General features: G+C 33.5%; 2 protein-coding genes across 2 annotated transcripts in view; one reads left to right on the top strand and one right to left on the bottom strand.

The window, feature by feature from the left end:
* LOC130614266 (mediator of RNA polymerase II transcription subunit 23-like) overlaps nt 1-14778 on the top strand; it is a 29653-nt gene extending 14875 nt beyond the window's left edge. The window contains exons 28-39 of the mRNA XM_057435685.1: nt 265-375; nt 846-905; nt 8404-8517; nt 9142-9247; nt 9411-9540; nt 10808-10908; nt 11118-11283; nt 11842-11923; nt 12520-12734; nt 13570-13690; nt 14046-14131; nt 14409-14778. Of these exons, the coding sequence (XP_057291668.1) occupies nt 265-375; nt 846-905; nt 8404-8517; nt 9142-9247; nt 9411-9540; nt 10808-10908; nt 11118-11283; nt 11842-11923; nt 12520-12734; nt 13570-13690; nt 14046-14131; nt 14409-14568 (1452 nt within the window). The 3' untranslated portion in view covers nt 14569-14778. The remainder of the gene's footprint in view (nt 1-264; nt 376-845; nt 906-8403; nt 8518-9141; nt 9248-9410; nt 9541-10807; nt 10909-11117; nt 11284-11841; nt 11924-12519; nt 12735-13569; nt 13691-14045; nt 14132-14408) is intronic.
* On the bottom strand, nt 4163-5707 carry LOC130614267 (G-protein coupled receptor 52-like). The gene is made up of 2 exons (XM_057435686.1): nt 5460-5707; nt 4163-5288 (listed from the first exon to the last, which is right to left on the bottom strand). The coding sequence occupies exon 2, from the start codon at nt 5271-5273 to the stop codon at nt 4230-4232; it is 1044 nt and encodes a 347-aa protein (XP_057291669.1). The 5' UTR covers nt 5274-5288; nt 5460-5707; the 3' UTR covers nt 4163-4229.
* Nucleotides 14779-15900: the final 1122 nt, after the last annotated feature.

Below are 15900 nucleotides of genomic sequence, written 5' to 3'. Positions count from 1 at the left end.
CTGCAAAATATAATGCTGGAATGATAAATATCTACTTTATTAGCAGTATTAGATTATGTTTTGAACCAAGAGGAATTTTGTTGTTGTTTTTGTTTTGGATATCGTTTTCAGTGTGAATTTAAAAGCTCTGCTACAAAGTAATTTCTCAAAGTAAATTGTCGCTATCCACTTGCAAAGATCTTTCTTTGAGCAGATAAAATTAAACGTAAAATACTTGAAAATCATCACAGGAAATATTTCTTCCTCTCACAATTTTATTTTTAGTGTTTGCGACCTCATGACGAAAAGAATTCACAAATTTGTTTCTACATCATAAAGTATTTGCTGCTACAGCCAACTGAATTTAAAGTGAGAGTGAAAAAGTTTGTGGAGGATGTAAGTAGAAATAAAATAAATGATAATTTGAAACAAGAATTTTTTAAAAAAAGTTGTGGTTGTACTTTTTAAACGAAACCATATTTTGTTTGCTACATTGATTTTGATAATTACTTTTTTAATTATTGTACTTTGCATCTGTTGTATTTCTTATTTAAATAGTTTTTATATTTCTTATTACTGGAAAACTGGATATCTTTCATTATCGCGAACTATTCCCTTCGGTCCCCATGACACTTGTACGTCGAAAATTTGTTATTCGACTTTATACGTTAAATCATGTTCTTAAAATGTATTTAATGTAGTTTCTAATACTGACACTCCCAGCATTTCATCAATTCACCGGAAGCCCTGGTTTTATTTGGGATATTTTGCGTTACTAAAACATTCTTGGGTATATAATTCTTGGGTACCTAAGTTGGATTAGCTTATTTATTTTTATTTGTTAATGATTCATTTCTTCTTGTTAGAATACAGCTCAGCATTGGAATCAAAACGATTGGCACGACCGACATATCGCATACCATGAGGTTTGTTCGAAACGTTCGATTGATTGTTGTAATATTCGATTTTTTTCAATCGAATTAAAAATTATTTAAAAATGTTCGACTCGTTTCTGTCAAAAATCAAGTTAATTTCATATTAAAGAGCTGGAAAAGTTGTTTAGGGATTTTTGTATTTTTTTCTTGATTGGTTCTTATGAATTTGGACTCAGACGTTTTACTAACTATGCATGATATTATGAACTAGCTCTAGTTGGGTATTGTATTTAACAGTTTTAACAAGGTATATAGGGTTACAAATGTTTTCTGGCCGTTCAGTTTGGAGTTTTGAACATTTTACATAAATTTCAATATTTAGTAACTATAATTATTCTCCATAACGGTAATTACATATTTTAGACCTAGAGTTCATGACGTCATTATTTCGCATAATTAACACAACTTTTAAGACAAAAATTAAGAGATTCCTAGATAATTTTCAAAGTTTTTTCATAGGATCCCAACTTGCTTTTTCGCGGGAAGTGAGCTTCAAGTCTGAAAATCTAGTTGTAAATCGAAAGGAGATTACAATTGGACAGGATTTCCTTATTTGTTAAGTTTATTGTTTGTTTTTATTTGTCTTCCTAAAAAAAGGCCCGCATAAAATTGTTTCAGTTATTTTATGACAACCCTGTACTAAAGTGCAATGCACTTTTTGCACATGCGCTAAATTACTAATTTCTATTCAGCTCTCATTAGATACAAATGGTTCTGCCTAAACTAAAAATGTTTATAAAATTAAAAATATATTGAAAATTTTATTAAATAAGTTCTAAATTAAAAAAAATCAAGTAAGGAAGAAATAGGAGAAATGATGACAATGCAATAGCATCACGAGGGACGGGATGGACAAATATGAGTGGTTAGGGTAAAAAGTGTTAAAAAAAACAACTTAAGAACTAATTGGAAAAAACAAATTAAAAAAAAAACTTTTGTTTTTAAGAATGTGCCTTATCAAAATAGTATAATGTTGCATCAATGCAATGAAAAATTTAGATAAATTTATATAATTTAGTTAACAATGACATGAATTTTTGTTAGTTGGTTTCTTTCCACTGACCTCTCATCTCACTTTGTTTGCTTGTATTCCTAGTACATTGCCAACTTTTACACGCTATTCGAGTGCTGTTCTTTTGCAACCCAAGCACTCGTCGACACTCGCTTAAAAATTCTTCGTGGAAGTAACAGTATATGAGAGGAGCTGTGATTGCATCAACAAACGTGATGTATTTAATGATAAACGAGACAACTTTCTCGATGTCTGACGTGAAATACGCATCTGGAAACGCAGAGGGGAAGATGTTCATGAGCAAGTAGTAGCACGAAGATGGTGCCCACGTCACGCCGTACATAAAGATGACGACAAACGTCGTCTGCATGACTTTGCGATTCATACGATCTTTTAACTCGTCGCCTTTATTTGCAACCGCAGACATCCGTCGCATTCGTTTTTCTTCGTCTGTACACGGCTGTGTTTTTGTCGTCGCTTTTCGTAACTTTTGTTGAATAATAACGTAAATTATCGTAACGACAACGTATGGAATTAAAGTGTTAACGATATGCATGAAGATTGTCCATTCTTTTGGCGGATTGTAGTCGCAAACTGTTGTTTTTGTTGACGCTGTTTTCTCCAGAGGTATAAGCGGGAATAGGCAAAGTGTAATTACGTAACCCCACGCTAGTAATGTACAGCATATCGCTTTTCGTGTGGTGACAAGAACTCGATATGAAGTCAAAAGTTGAACAGCGAGTAATCGATCAATTGCGATGATCGAAACATGGACACACGCACCATAAAACGTCACCATGTATGTGAATCGGAATCCATTGCAAAAAATTCGACTTAAATTCGATTCTTCCCATTTACTTCGCTTCAGCATATAAAAGGGCATAACAAAAAGACCTTGTATTAAGTGTGTGGCAATTAAGCTGAGAATGAAGATAGCTGATGGCCGTCTTCTGAGTTGTTTCGACTTTGCTATGACAACTACGCAGAGACTGTTGATGAAGACAGTCGCTATACATGAGATGGACAGTGTGCAGATGACTGCTGTGCTCATGTTGTCTTCCGGTTGTTTGTTGTTGTTGTTGTTGTTGTTGTTGTTGTTGTTATCTTTCTGTTTTTGTCACTGCTGATGTTTTGGAGTCGTAGCTGATGCTTCAAATGCTTTCCTAATTTTGTTTCTATGTTCGACCACTTGGTTAAATACCCAGTTTTTTTTCAATTAAGCTTTCCAAACTAACAAAGTACTTTCGAGAAAGTGAAATTAGTTTTGTTTAAATTATATTGCTTTGTTTCTTTTCTCTGTGCGTGAGTTGTATTTACTCCACGATAACACAGCTGCTGTTTCGAACATAACACCACCTTAACATCACTAAGACAAGACACTCAAAATGGAAACAGATGGTTGGCGAATGTTAAAGAGAGATGAGTTCCCTGTCGCTCCTCTTTTTTTCCTTTGTTACTTGTAGTTGGAGGTTAAAGATATCTCATTCTTATGATATCTCATTTTAATTAAAGATACAAAATATAAGGCACTCAACTTCATTTAAATTATCTTCCTTTTAACGATAAGAAATGCGAATTAATCGGTGCAAATTTTTTACCCACCCCGAAGGAGAGTCTTCATTAGGCGTGACCAGCCCTTTTTAGGAAAACTATACGATTAAATGTTGCTATTTTTTTCTGGTGCGGAGATGTGTAATCGTTTAACAATACATTTGCACGCTTTTTGGAAGTGGGCGTTAAATGTTTTGCACCCTGCTGTGCTTATGAGCTTTCAAAAACAGGATTGTAAAAGAGAAAGGAATTGATGTGCGGTAATTGCCGTAAATTACATGTGAAAGTTAACTTTATTATTTTATGCCTAATTTAACAGATTAGTTGGCTGTTTAAAGCTCTCACATTAGTTGATTTAACACTTATGAGTCCTTGCATTAGGTATAGTAAACCTAATGTGAGGGCTCAAAACTGTTAAGGTAAAAGTAGTATCAAGTGTGTATTTAACACATCCCGTCTGTTATAAAGAAGAATTCTTTGATCTTGTTATTTTCTTTCTTTAAACCACCAGGAGGACTCGCTTAAGCACCCAGGCGTTTATTTAATATTTTGTTTCTTGGGAGGGGCGGTTATTCAAGGGGGCGCTTAATAAGATTTTCAAGCATTATAAGGGGCGCTTGAGGTGGCTGCTTAATTCAATTTTTACGGTATATTGATTTTATAATTAATTTGTGTATCAGTAAATATTTTTATTTTATTACATCATGAATTATTTAAAAAATACAGATTACTAACTTCGTGTTTACACAAATTCAGACATCAGGGAGACATTTACTAGGGTGCGTTTTCTCATGAACAAATCCATTCTCTTCATTGGACCGTGCTGAGAACCATGCCACACACTTCTCCCAGACTGTCAAAAACTCATGACGAAAGTCTGTATGGAAGTAACAATATATAACAGGCGCACCAATCGCATCGAAAAAGGACACAAACTTTACAAAGAATGTAACGTAACTTTCAGTAGTAGAGTTATAATAGTCTTGGGAGAAGAGAAAGGGCGATATGCTGACGAGCAGGTAATAAATAATTGACGGTGTCCATGTCACGCCATACACGATGACAATAATGAATGTCAGCTTGATGATTTTACGACAGCTGTCATCCCTCTGACTTCCATCTTCACTGTAAACACTATCTCTGAGTCTTTCAATTTGTTCTGGTTGATTTGTCATTGGTTCGCTACTACTGGAACGAGTCTTATTCTCAGACACACTCAGTTTGACGTATATATAACTATAGCAATATGAAATTACGATGTAGCTTAGCATTGTGTTGCATAGCAACATAAAAATTGTCCACTCTCGAGGTTGATTGTAGTTGCACGCTGTCGTTTTGTTCGATTCGGTTCGTTGTATATCGATAAAAGGTATCAAGCACACAAGGAACATGTACAGCCATACGGCGAGAGTTACGGCTTTTACACGTCGATCCGTCACTATCAACTTGTAAGACGTCAAAAGTTTCACTGCTAAAAAACGATCAACACTAATTAGCAACACATTCACGCATACTCCGTAAAATGTCACCATGTAGGAGAATCGAAATCCATCGCAGATGATTTTTTTGGCTGTTTCGTTTGAAATGCTGGATTTTTTGGCGGTGTAAAACGGGATGACGAACAAACCTTGCAGGAGGTGGAAAAATAATAAACTAACGATCAAAATGGTAGTAGTTTTGTGACGTAAGAGAGTGGATGCCAAAATGACATATATACATGTCACGTTGATGACGACAATGACGATTGACATCAGTGACATTATCACCATCATAACACTTGTGAAGTTTTGGTCCATACCTTTTACTCGTACCTAAAAAAAAATTTAATAACCTTATATTTATAAAAGCTGAATGTAAATTGCAGTGAACGTTCTTGTAGAAATATTCAAAAGTGTTAGTTTTATTAGCTAAGAAAAATTGTGTCGTTAAAGTTATCGTGTTTTGTTTTAACTCCTGTCATTCTATATAAAGTTATAACCCACTCAATTTCCTCAAAATAGCATAGCTTGACTGTTTTATAACACCGTAAGTTCACTTCTTCAAAATAACGTGAGATAACTGCTTCAAAATAACGTGAGGTGACCTTTTCAAAATAACGCACTGATTCAAAATAACTTTAGTCCACTGATTCATCTATTCAGACATTACAACTTCATGTGAACAATATTCCCCGTTTCTAAGCACGGCAACTATTTTTTGACATTACAAAGTGGATATTCTTATATTCTATTAAAATAATGGTTGTTTACTTTATTGTTGTTTATTCGTGGATTTGTTTGTTTTAAAGATGTTTTCTCAGTAGTTTGTAGAAAAAAGCAAAACGACAATGATCAAAATATAGATGTATGAAATTCTAAAGAATAAGATTTCGGGATTAAGTTTGCTTGCAAAAATGTTAACAGTATAAAAAACTTTTTGTAGAGTTTATATGCCAACTGTGTAGTGGTTAAACCAGGCGAGCGAATTAAAAAATTCAGGTATTTTGCAGAATTAAAAAAAAAAATGTTGTAAAATTATTAAATAATTTAAGTTATTATTTTATTTATTTTTTTCTGTAATGTTTAAAAAAATCGTAAATGTCACATATTAAACCCAGTTCACACTTAATCGTGACTATATGACGACCATGCTTAACTGGTGGAATCTTGTTTGTCCTGTCAACGTTATCTTAATCTCTTAAATAATGTTTAAGGAAACATTTTCGTAGAGCAGGCGTGACCAACTAAAGGGTGAAAGTACAGTTATCCTGTAGGGCTACAAACGGTCTACGACTTTTCAAAAAAGGCCGCTAAAGTTTCATTGCTGATATTTGGAACTACGGTATATTACACGCTGCCGTTTTAAGCAGATTGGGGCATGGAAGGGTTTTTTTGTTACAAGTTCAAAAAACAAAATCTAACTGAGCGAAATGAAAAATGTAAAAAGATTCCGAGACATTCCAATTAATTTGCAAAAAATAAACCTAACTCTGTAGTTTTCAAAAATAAAGAGATTATGTTGACAACTTCGCTACCGAAATAATCGTAAGATTTTTTTTTGATTGACTCTTACACTAGTAATTAATGTAAAAATAGTAAAATTAGCCAAAAATGTATAAATATGTGACTATGTCAAACAAAATAACTAATTATTTTCCCACCAGAACCGAAATGTTTCAGAATAACATGCAGCAAACTGAATTAGTAAACAATGTGTGTTCTCTACTATTCATCAAAATGATTATGATAAAAAATCTACATCTCCTCTAGTCTATGGTGTTTTTTAATTAAATTTCGTCATTATGAAGTCAGTTCTTTTATGTCTTGAGGTAGTCACAAAGTGAAGGTTGATTGTGAATATTTGGAAGCATGAGAAAATGCTGCAAACTTTTGTATTTACAGTGTTCGTCTTTTCGTTCTGTTTTCAATATGCGGATTGCTGGTTTTTACTGGATTTCTGTTTTCTCATATGATGAGCCAGCAAATTGAATTTAAATTTAATGGAAAAACTATTAAATTAAAGAATTAGATCGGAGCACGAATGTTTGGAGACGGGCATGGACATTAATAGAAGTATATGAAATGCACCTACTGGAGAATGCCAGTTACTATCTCATCTCTCTCTTTTTTTTCTTCAGAAATGTGTTCACTTTCATTAACTTGCTTTATTTCTTAGAAGCTGTTGCATGAGATTATTCATTTTATTTTATTCTGTTTTGATCAAGTTGTTTTATTGCGCATGTTTTCAAATTTTGTGATGTGAATGTTATATTTGTTCATTTTTTTTCGTTTAAAACTAGATGATATCCGAAGTTTCTTCTTCTTTATTCATTTTTTATATATAACGTGAGGATTTTTGAATGATTTAACGCTGGGGACTTTTTTAGCCCCCACCCTCCCTCCTTCTAATTTTTTTGTCATAACTTCTGAAACATACCCCTTTTAGGGGTTGAAATTTGTTGATTTTTCATCATTTCTATTCAGCTTTCAGATAATCAACAATTGGTCAGGATTTTTCTGTCCACCTCTTAACCGATGAGTTATTTCGGCGAAACGAAAAAGTGTATTTGTTAGTCAGGGTTTTTTGGCGTCGTAAAATAAAAATGCAATATTTTGTGTACCAGTGTATTCCATTAGTTTGTTTTCATAAGACAATGATTTCTGTATCGTCGCTCCACAAATGCATATATAAAAACATGATGCTTTTTACATAAAAAGGTACTTGGGAACTGAACACAATCTAGCGGTAGCTAATTAAAAAAATTGCTTTGTTTTCACAGCTCTGCTGCAGTGCAATTATCGTCTGACAAAAAGTAGAAATTATTTCTTTTTTTCGTTAAGCGGTCAGCGATCGTCGAGTTTTAAACCAATCAAAAAAAGCAGATAATCAATTTGAAAAATTTTTTGCAGTTTTATAAGGTGCAATTTCGAAAAAAAATTTCTGGCGAATTTAGTCATGATGGATCCTTTTACATCACTAATATGTGTTCCTTCACTTCTAATACTGTGTCGAATAGACTCCTGATAATATTTCTTCCTTAAAGTTAAATCATTTTGAAGAGTTGGTCATGAAAAAAAAGTTATAATAGATTGGCGTCGAAGTGTGTCACACAACTATACTAAAATAACATTTATAATGAATAACTTTTAACAAATCCTTTTGAATTAGACTTACCTCTTGGTTCGATTTCTTTCGACTTTTTGTGTAACGTCTCTTAAACTGCTTGAAATTTTTAAATTTTCAATATTTTATATGTAATTGACGTACGTGTCATGTATGAAGATTATTTTTATATTTTTATTTTTTAATTATTCAACATTTACTTCAATTTAATGTAATAGTTAAATGTGGAGGAGGATTTTGTTTGTGTCATTATGAAAGTATTATCCATTTCAGGATCAGTTTTGTCTCCTTCATAGTTTGCGTATTTCGTTTTATTCTTTTTAGCAATTTCCTGAAAAGTTTTACTACGAAGGGATATTGGAAGCGAACAAACTGCAAGTCCAGTCACCAGAATATCTACCTACATACTTTGGAAACATTTGTTTACGCTTCATACCAGTAAGTTCTACTTTTCGTTGCAATCTAGGGGTAGAGTGCTGAAAAAGCACGCTCCTCCTTTCTTAAAAGAAAGCGTTTTGGTAATCATTATTAATATGGGAGATATTTGTGCAAAAGAAGCATTTTTAGCCGATCTAATGGGATAAAACCACAAAAATTTCCCTGGCGCTTCAACTCCAACAACTTTCCCAAACCCTCTGACAACCCTAAATATTGGATGCAGCTACGGCCTTGAATTTCGTGTTGTGAAATTTGTGGCTATAAAAATAGTTTATAATGAAATATTTAGCATCATTGTCACAATGGACGATTAAATTAAATTTTTATACAATTCACTGAATTGAAATCATGAAAGTTAAATTACTGCACGCACACAATCTTGAGAACCTGGAAACTACAATATTGCGAATCAATATTTTTGGAAATAAATTTTCACCAGGTCTAATGTATTGCAAAAGTCAAAACCTTTTACAGTTTATCTTGACCGGGGGAGGGTGGATATCAATCCGCAAATACAAATGCCTCTGCTTTTTTCTGCTACAAATCTCGACCAACCAATTAAATTTCTCAAACTTCTGTGCCATAATGGTCTTTCGATCTAGCATCTCCTATTTTTCCTTGTAGGTATTTGATATTCTGATTCACCGACTGTTGGAAGTTCCAGCGCCGCAAGGTGTTAACACGCTCGAGTTTATTTTGAAAGAATTTGGTTGTTTGTTTAAATTTCACGGTATATTATTTTTTTAATTTGTCTTTTTGGTCATGTAAAATAATTTCAATTTTTTTCGCGACTGACATAATTCTGTTTTTTCCTTTTTATTTAGAGCAAACATTTCGTTTTGTTACAAAAACAATCTTTTTTATGCAACCAATCAAAACATCTTTATTTTTAGACCGTCCAATCACGTACCTCTATAACACGCTGCATTATTATGAAAACAATCTCCGCGAGAACGTAGCCATTAAGAAGAAACTTGTTTCTGTTATAATCAACTCTCAAACAAGCAACTATGGTGAAGGCCGGTACGGAAAAAATTTGTTAATATGCTCTTCATATTTGTAAAATAATTAGTAAAAACCATTTTTATTAAAAATCCCTTACCTGTATTCCGTTTTTGAGTTTAATAAATTTTTATATTTTTTCTTTTTTTTTTGCCGAGGGAATACATATGTGTTTCGCATAATATCTACATCATCAGTATTGCCAACGTCAATCATGCAGCAGTGTCGAAACATGTTTTTTTTTTCATGTTTCATATGGGTATTTGAAGATCCTTTCACCGAATTAACATTTGCTTTATGTTTCGAATAAACGCCGCCCTGAAGGGGGTAGTTAGTAAAAGGGGCGTCTATTGGAAAAATCATAAAAAGGGGGTGGGCGTTAAATCAAAGCATTGTCGTATATGAATTTTACTTGATTCAAAGAAAAGTTAAGATATCAGCAGGGGATCCAGAACCCGTGCACTTTAACCTTCCTAGTTTCAAGTGACAACTTTTCTAGGACTGATGCTTTAAGGCTATTTTTCACTTCAAGAAAGTTTACCGCTGAAAGGAAAGGAACAGAAGGAAAGGAACAGAAAAGTCCCAGAGCATGCGTACTTTAAATGTTTACATTTCGTGAACAGAACAATTTTCTTACCCGTTCCGGACAAAGTAGAATCGATTTCAACTTTATCTTTGCGTTGTGTACGAATGCACAAGGTAAAAAATAATTACCTAATCAGCTTTTATTGTGTCGAAATTGGGCAAAATGTGTTTACTTTCTGTATTAAAATGAGCGCAATATTATGAAGAGGAAATTCCCAGCGGAAAAATTTCTGTTCTGTTCTTGTTAATTCCTTTCCGCGTAAAACTTTCTTTAAGTTAGACAGCTATTCGTTCAGGCGATGAATCAACATTTTATCGCATATTTAGCTAACTTTATACATCATCGCTAATAGTTCTAGGAAGAACAATACCACAATAGTAAAAATTGTATCTTGCTTGTTATGTAGTGTTTTTTCAATATGAGTGTATACAACATACCTCTACAATAATATAATAAAATAATTTTGAATCAATATACATTTAGTAACCTATAATAGTATAATAGAATAGCTTTGTGTCAATATACATTAAGTGACCTACAACAGTATAATAGAATAGTTTTGAATCAATATACATTTACCTATAATAGTTTTGGACTAATATACGTTTTTACTGTTTAGGCGTGGTATTTGTAAATGGTTGTTGTATCTTAGAGTGTGCACTAACACTAAATGTGATTGGCCAATTGATTTATTTATTTTAGGGCTTGTTCAAAAGAGTTTTTGTCGTACTTGAGTGAGAGTAATGATTCATGGGTGCCAAGCAATCAATATTTCCTTAATTTAATTTCAAGATTTGTAAAAAGTATCTTTTCTATTTTATTTTTTATTTTTTAGTAGCAACATAGCTTGAGAGTGTTGCAAGAAGATTTACATCCTGAATTGTTCTTACTTATTGCAAAATTTTAGATTCAGGCTGTTCTTAGTTTTGAATACAATGATTTTAGCCTGAAGCTGCCCTATTTTGGGTGAAACCTAAGGCTCGTGTTCTTACAAAATTTCTTAACCAATCAGCAATTCGTAATGAAAATCCTTCTCCGTTCCCTTCCTGTGATTGGAGATTTAACGAATTCCCCAATCCGTCTGCGCATGCGTTGTATGTGACTTGTGTCGAGTTAATGGCGTTACCAATGCCAGGAGAAGAGGTTGGGAAGGCTATTATTAACGTGTTGAGACAGAGGTATGGTTATTCAGTATAATGCATTGTTTTTTCTAACAGTAAGTAATTAATGTCCTCAGGTATGATTTTCTTTCTACTTCCTCCACTCTGACTGTAACTGTGTTACATTACCACCAGAGATGAGTATAGCATTGCTTTAACTTGCTTGCCTGCAACTTAAGCCGATTCGCGGTCAGTAGATGTCTTGAAATCAGCTGACAATACTACATTTACAGTACGCCGATTGCAAGCCGAAAGCGCTACCATTACACCATTTCCGCCTAATTTGATTCTCGTGGGTTTTTTATGGAGAACTTACCTCGAATACACTCAGTGATAGTTGTAAAGTTTAGTTTTCGATTAACTTAGTTTTTGCCAACCCATTTGGAGATATTTGAATGATAGTGAACATGCATTTACGACAGACAAGTAAATTCGAGCAATGATATGTGTTTTTATAACGAGTTTGTAACCGAGTTACCGTGGTAATCGAGAAAAAAGCCAGTCGTTACGAAAGAATCCGCAAAAAATGCCCTATGACTTTGCAGCAGTTAGTGTTTATATTCTCTTAAATTTTAGCAATTTAAAAGCAAACTCAAGTATACGAAGTGACATTATATCCTGGATTAACGCAACAGCCTTAATTATGACGTCATTACCTGTAAGTTAATTATAAGTCGTATTGTACCTACACTAGCCTTAAATTAAAACTGGCTCGTGTCTGGTCTTAAGTTTTCAATAGTTAACTGTTATGGAGAAACACTTCAAGTTCTTATAGAGAATTATTTCAAATTCTTATGGAGAAAAACGTCAAACTCTATGAATGAAGACTTCTTATGAAGGAATACTTCAAAATGTCAACCGACAATCTTGGAGAAAATATATGAACAACTTTTTGTCTATTCTCAAAATGGATATACAAGATGGGCTGCAGAAACGTAGGCCAAATAAACAGGGTATAGGACACATTCCATTATGTACAAATTAGGGAACAATCCAATGTGTGGCCAGTAGAAGCCTTGAAAATTGTTAAAATGAGTCATGCTGACGTCAGCATAAATTAACTTTGAATCTCGCTAAGTTTAAAATGCGTGTGTTAAATTAAAAGTGCATTACTTAGGGGACGGACGTTGACGGACATTTGCTCCATGCAAGTCTTTCGTCCAATATTGCACGTAAAAAGGAAGGTTTTTTGTCGGATGTTGATGCAGAGGATGAACAAGATGTAATTAACATTCATGTTCTTCTTTTTCTTAGGACGAATACTTGCAGGTGATCAACCAAAAAGTTTGTGAAGTGATTCAAACCACGCTTTCCCACATCACGCTGACGTCAGCATCGAACGCTCCATCGTTTTTTGACTTCACCTATAACCATGCTATGAACTGCGAATCGTATCCAGATTATATTCTGGCGTTGTTCCATGCCACATGGTTACATTCCAGTGTGGGGCAGTTCACTCGATTATCAACGTGAGTGTCTCATGTTTGAAGTTGAATTAGCTGTGTTAAATGTATCTGTTGACAGGACTTCCTGTAGCCTTATTTAACTTTTTTATAAACAACTGATATTCCGCAGTTTGCCCTTAACATTGTGTATCAAATTAGAAAAAGAACCCAAAAAGTCATATTTTGCCTGGGTTTCCATTTAAAGTATTTATTTTTTTATACCATAATTTGCGTAGCCAAATTGTTTAAAATTATGCAAATTTTGGGGGTGATTATTTGAATTTAAGATTGTTGGTTATATAAAGAAAGTCCTAAAATACATTATAAGCTTCTCCACATTCTTCTGATACAATCAAAAACTAATAGCCCTTAATTTCTGATTTTCGGTTATGATGTGCCCACATCAATCCTAGATGTTTCAAATTTTAAAAGTATATATGTTTTTGGTGTACCTATTACCTTTGTGATTTAATTATCTTACTCTAAATGTAAAATTTGAAAAGGTAACCAAGACTTAAACTTCGACAGCCACCTACAAAATCTTAATGAATATTGTGAAAACAACAAGTGTGAAGCTAAAATTGTCTTCAGGTTGAAATCAAAAAATTTTTCTCGGCAGCAAATGCAAAATGGAGTTGCTATAAACGTGCGTTAAATTTTTTGCGAATGGAAGACTTTGTTGTTTTTCTCGAGCCCATCTTAAAGCAATGAGAAAATATTTGTTTTTCATAGTTATACTCTTGTATAAACGAGAAAATATAGATTTTTTTTTAACTTTCTACCACTCTGTTTAAGTGTTTAAATTAGTAATGTCAGCCAAGTTCATTTAAAATTGAGTTTCAGCACGATATTTTTTTAGATTCTTGAAAGTACTGCTTAAACCACTGGTAATGAATGAAGCGCAACTTCTGTATGTATTCTGTTTATTTGGACCGTTCCTCCAAAGGTTCCAGCAAGAGCGAACACGTTGTCTTTTTGAGGTATGTTGAACTATTTTTTGTGTACAACATTCTTTATACATTCTTACGTATTAAAATCCTCGAAGTAAGCTCCTGTGCAATCGTCGCTGTCAAAACTTCAGGTACTTGCTACTGCATAATCCTGTTTAACAAACCTCGGTTCGAAACCGAGGCGTCATAGAAGTCGCAAATAAATAAAGGTTTCCATCGTACGCAGTATACATGCATAGCGTACTAATTTGAGTAGTTGTTTAGTTTTTATCCCTTGAAGATGTACGATATACGAGCTGTAGTATGATGTATCATATGATATGTTATAGTATAATCACCATTATAGTATGATATAATAGCATATAGTATAGTCTGCTTGTTTTAGGTGTCAGCAGAATTTTACTACATGTTGGAACAGGTTTGCAAGAACACAACAAGTCTTGTGTTTGTAGATGTCATCAGTGATTTTCTGTATCTTTTCTTTGCATGTTTATAATTCTCTTTTTTTCCTTACTTTTTGGGATAAAGAAAATTAGGTTGGTGTTTACACCATAGAAATAAGTTTTGATACCATATTTATTAATTACAATTGTGCGTGAATTTTAATATGAGAAGAGTTTCGCTTTGACTTTAGGAATAAATAAATAAATAAAGTACTTTGTTTTAAAAATTACACGTGGTTCTGTATTATGCTAATGGATTCACACATAGCTGTGTATTTTTCCTTGACGGTGCAAAAAAAATTCAGTTATCACATAAAGTATATGTTCGTGGGAGATAACCTACGCGAAGCTGTTGACAAAACCATCGTCCACTTTCACGAACCTTTACAGAACAAACTAAAGTTTATGGCGCTGCCTAAACGTGAAGAAAAACCTTCCGTGACAGAAGTGGTGAATTTAACCTAGGAGGGTAGATTTGACATATTCTTGATGTCAACAAGTTTTAACTCGAAGTACAACAGGAACGCTTGTGGCAATGACGGAACATAGTAATGAAAATTGTACAGAGAAAGTGTAAAAGGACCAAAGAACAATTTTGCTTACAATAAAAAAAATTAAATTTAAAAAATGTTTCAGCAATTCTCCATGGAATTACAACAGTCCTGTTTGTTTGTATTTGTTCATTGTTGTTCTTGTTTTTGTTGTTGTTTTTTTACTTGTTTACTTAAAATTACAAAAGGGGCTAAATTTTTGCAGGTATCTCTTTTACCTCTGCTACGCTCATTTGCTCTCGTTCAATCGTGTTTTTTTCATCTAATTTGACCTCAATCACAATTTCATCTTCTATGTTCTCCTCGTCACTTTCATTTTTGTTAATACCTGTATATTCCGAGTCAGAAAAGGTAACGATAAATTCCAAACATTCTTGACAGCAACCGGTAACAGCAACAACACCCCAAGTCCACCGGCAAGTATGGGAGATGTTTTGTAATTCGTTAATATCAAGTGCCTAGATATATAACTGCCTTCCTCATTGATATTGAATTAAAAATTAGACAATAAATAAGAATTGTCCAAATGGTGCTCAGTAAAAGAGGTTGGTCGGATTAAAAAAATGATGGTATCGTTAAGGTAACAGGTATATTAGCTACAAGACTGCTCGATCTGCATATCATAGTCGTAGGAGAGAGCCTTGGAGAAGACATGCTGTCCGTATTGAACGATTTGATAATGCGTATTTTTTTCTAATTAAACAACCAAGGTTCTAAATTGATCTTCAAAACAGACGCAATGAATGCGACGTAGCAGAAAGGTAGTGCACATGCCCAATAAAGGTAGCGTAGAGACTAATTCATGTTGCAGAATTATTTCAAGATTATTCAAGTCGATATTTAGTAGCGAAAGCTTAACCTAACCGGATAATGGGCATGGCACGTAAGTCATTACATTGCTTGTCCCTCGTCGGTCCTAAAAGCTGCTTAGCTGTATATAAAGAAAATGTGTTCTAATTTTCAGTGTGAAAAACACAAAGAACTTACCATCCACTACTATGAAAGTTAAACTTAAAACTGCTTATTTTAAAAACTTTAGAAACAATATATTCGCCCCTTGGTTATTCGTTCAAAAAACTATGTTTCTTTCTTGACCATTTGACCATTTTGTCGATTGCAACGTAATGGACTCATTTCCGCTTCACGTATCAAGATGACGGACTTACTACCTCGGTATTTTTTTGGTATAAACTTGCGCACCTAATCTAATACACTATAAATGCAGTGAAAATAATTGTTCTACTCA

This window comes from Hydractinia symbiolongicarpus, chromosome 11 (assembly GCF_029227915.1).
Source record: "Hydractinia symbiolongicarpus strain clone_291-10 chromosome 11, HSymV2.1, whole genome shotgun sequence".
NCBI lineage: Eukaryota > Metazoa > Cnidaria > Hydrozoa > Anthoathecata > Hydractiniidae > Hydractinia > Hydractinia symbiolongicarpus.
This window is presented reverse-complemented; position numbering and strand designations above follow the sequence as displayed.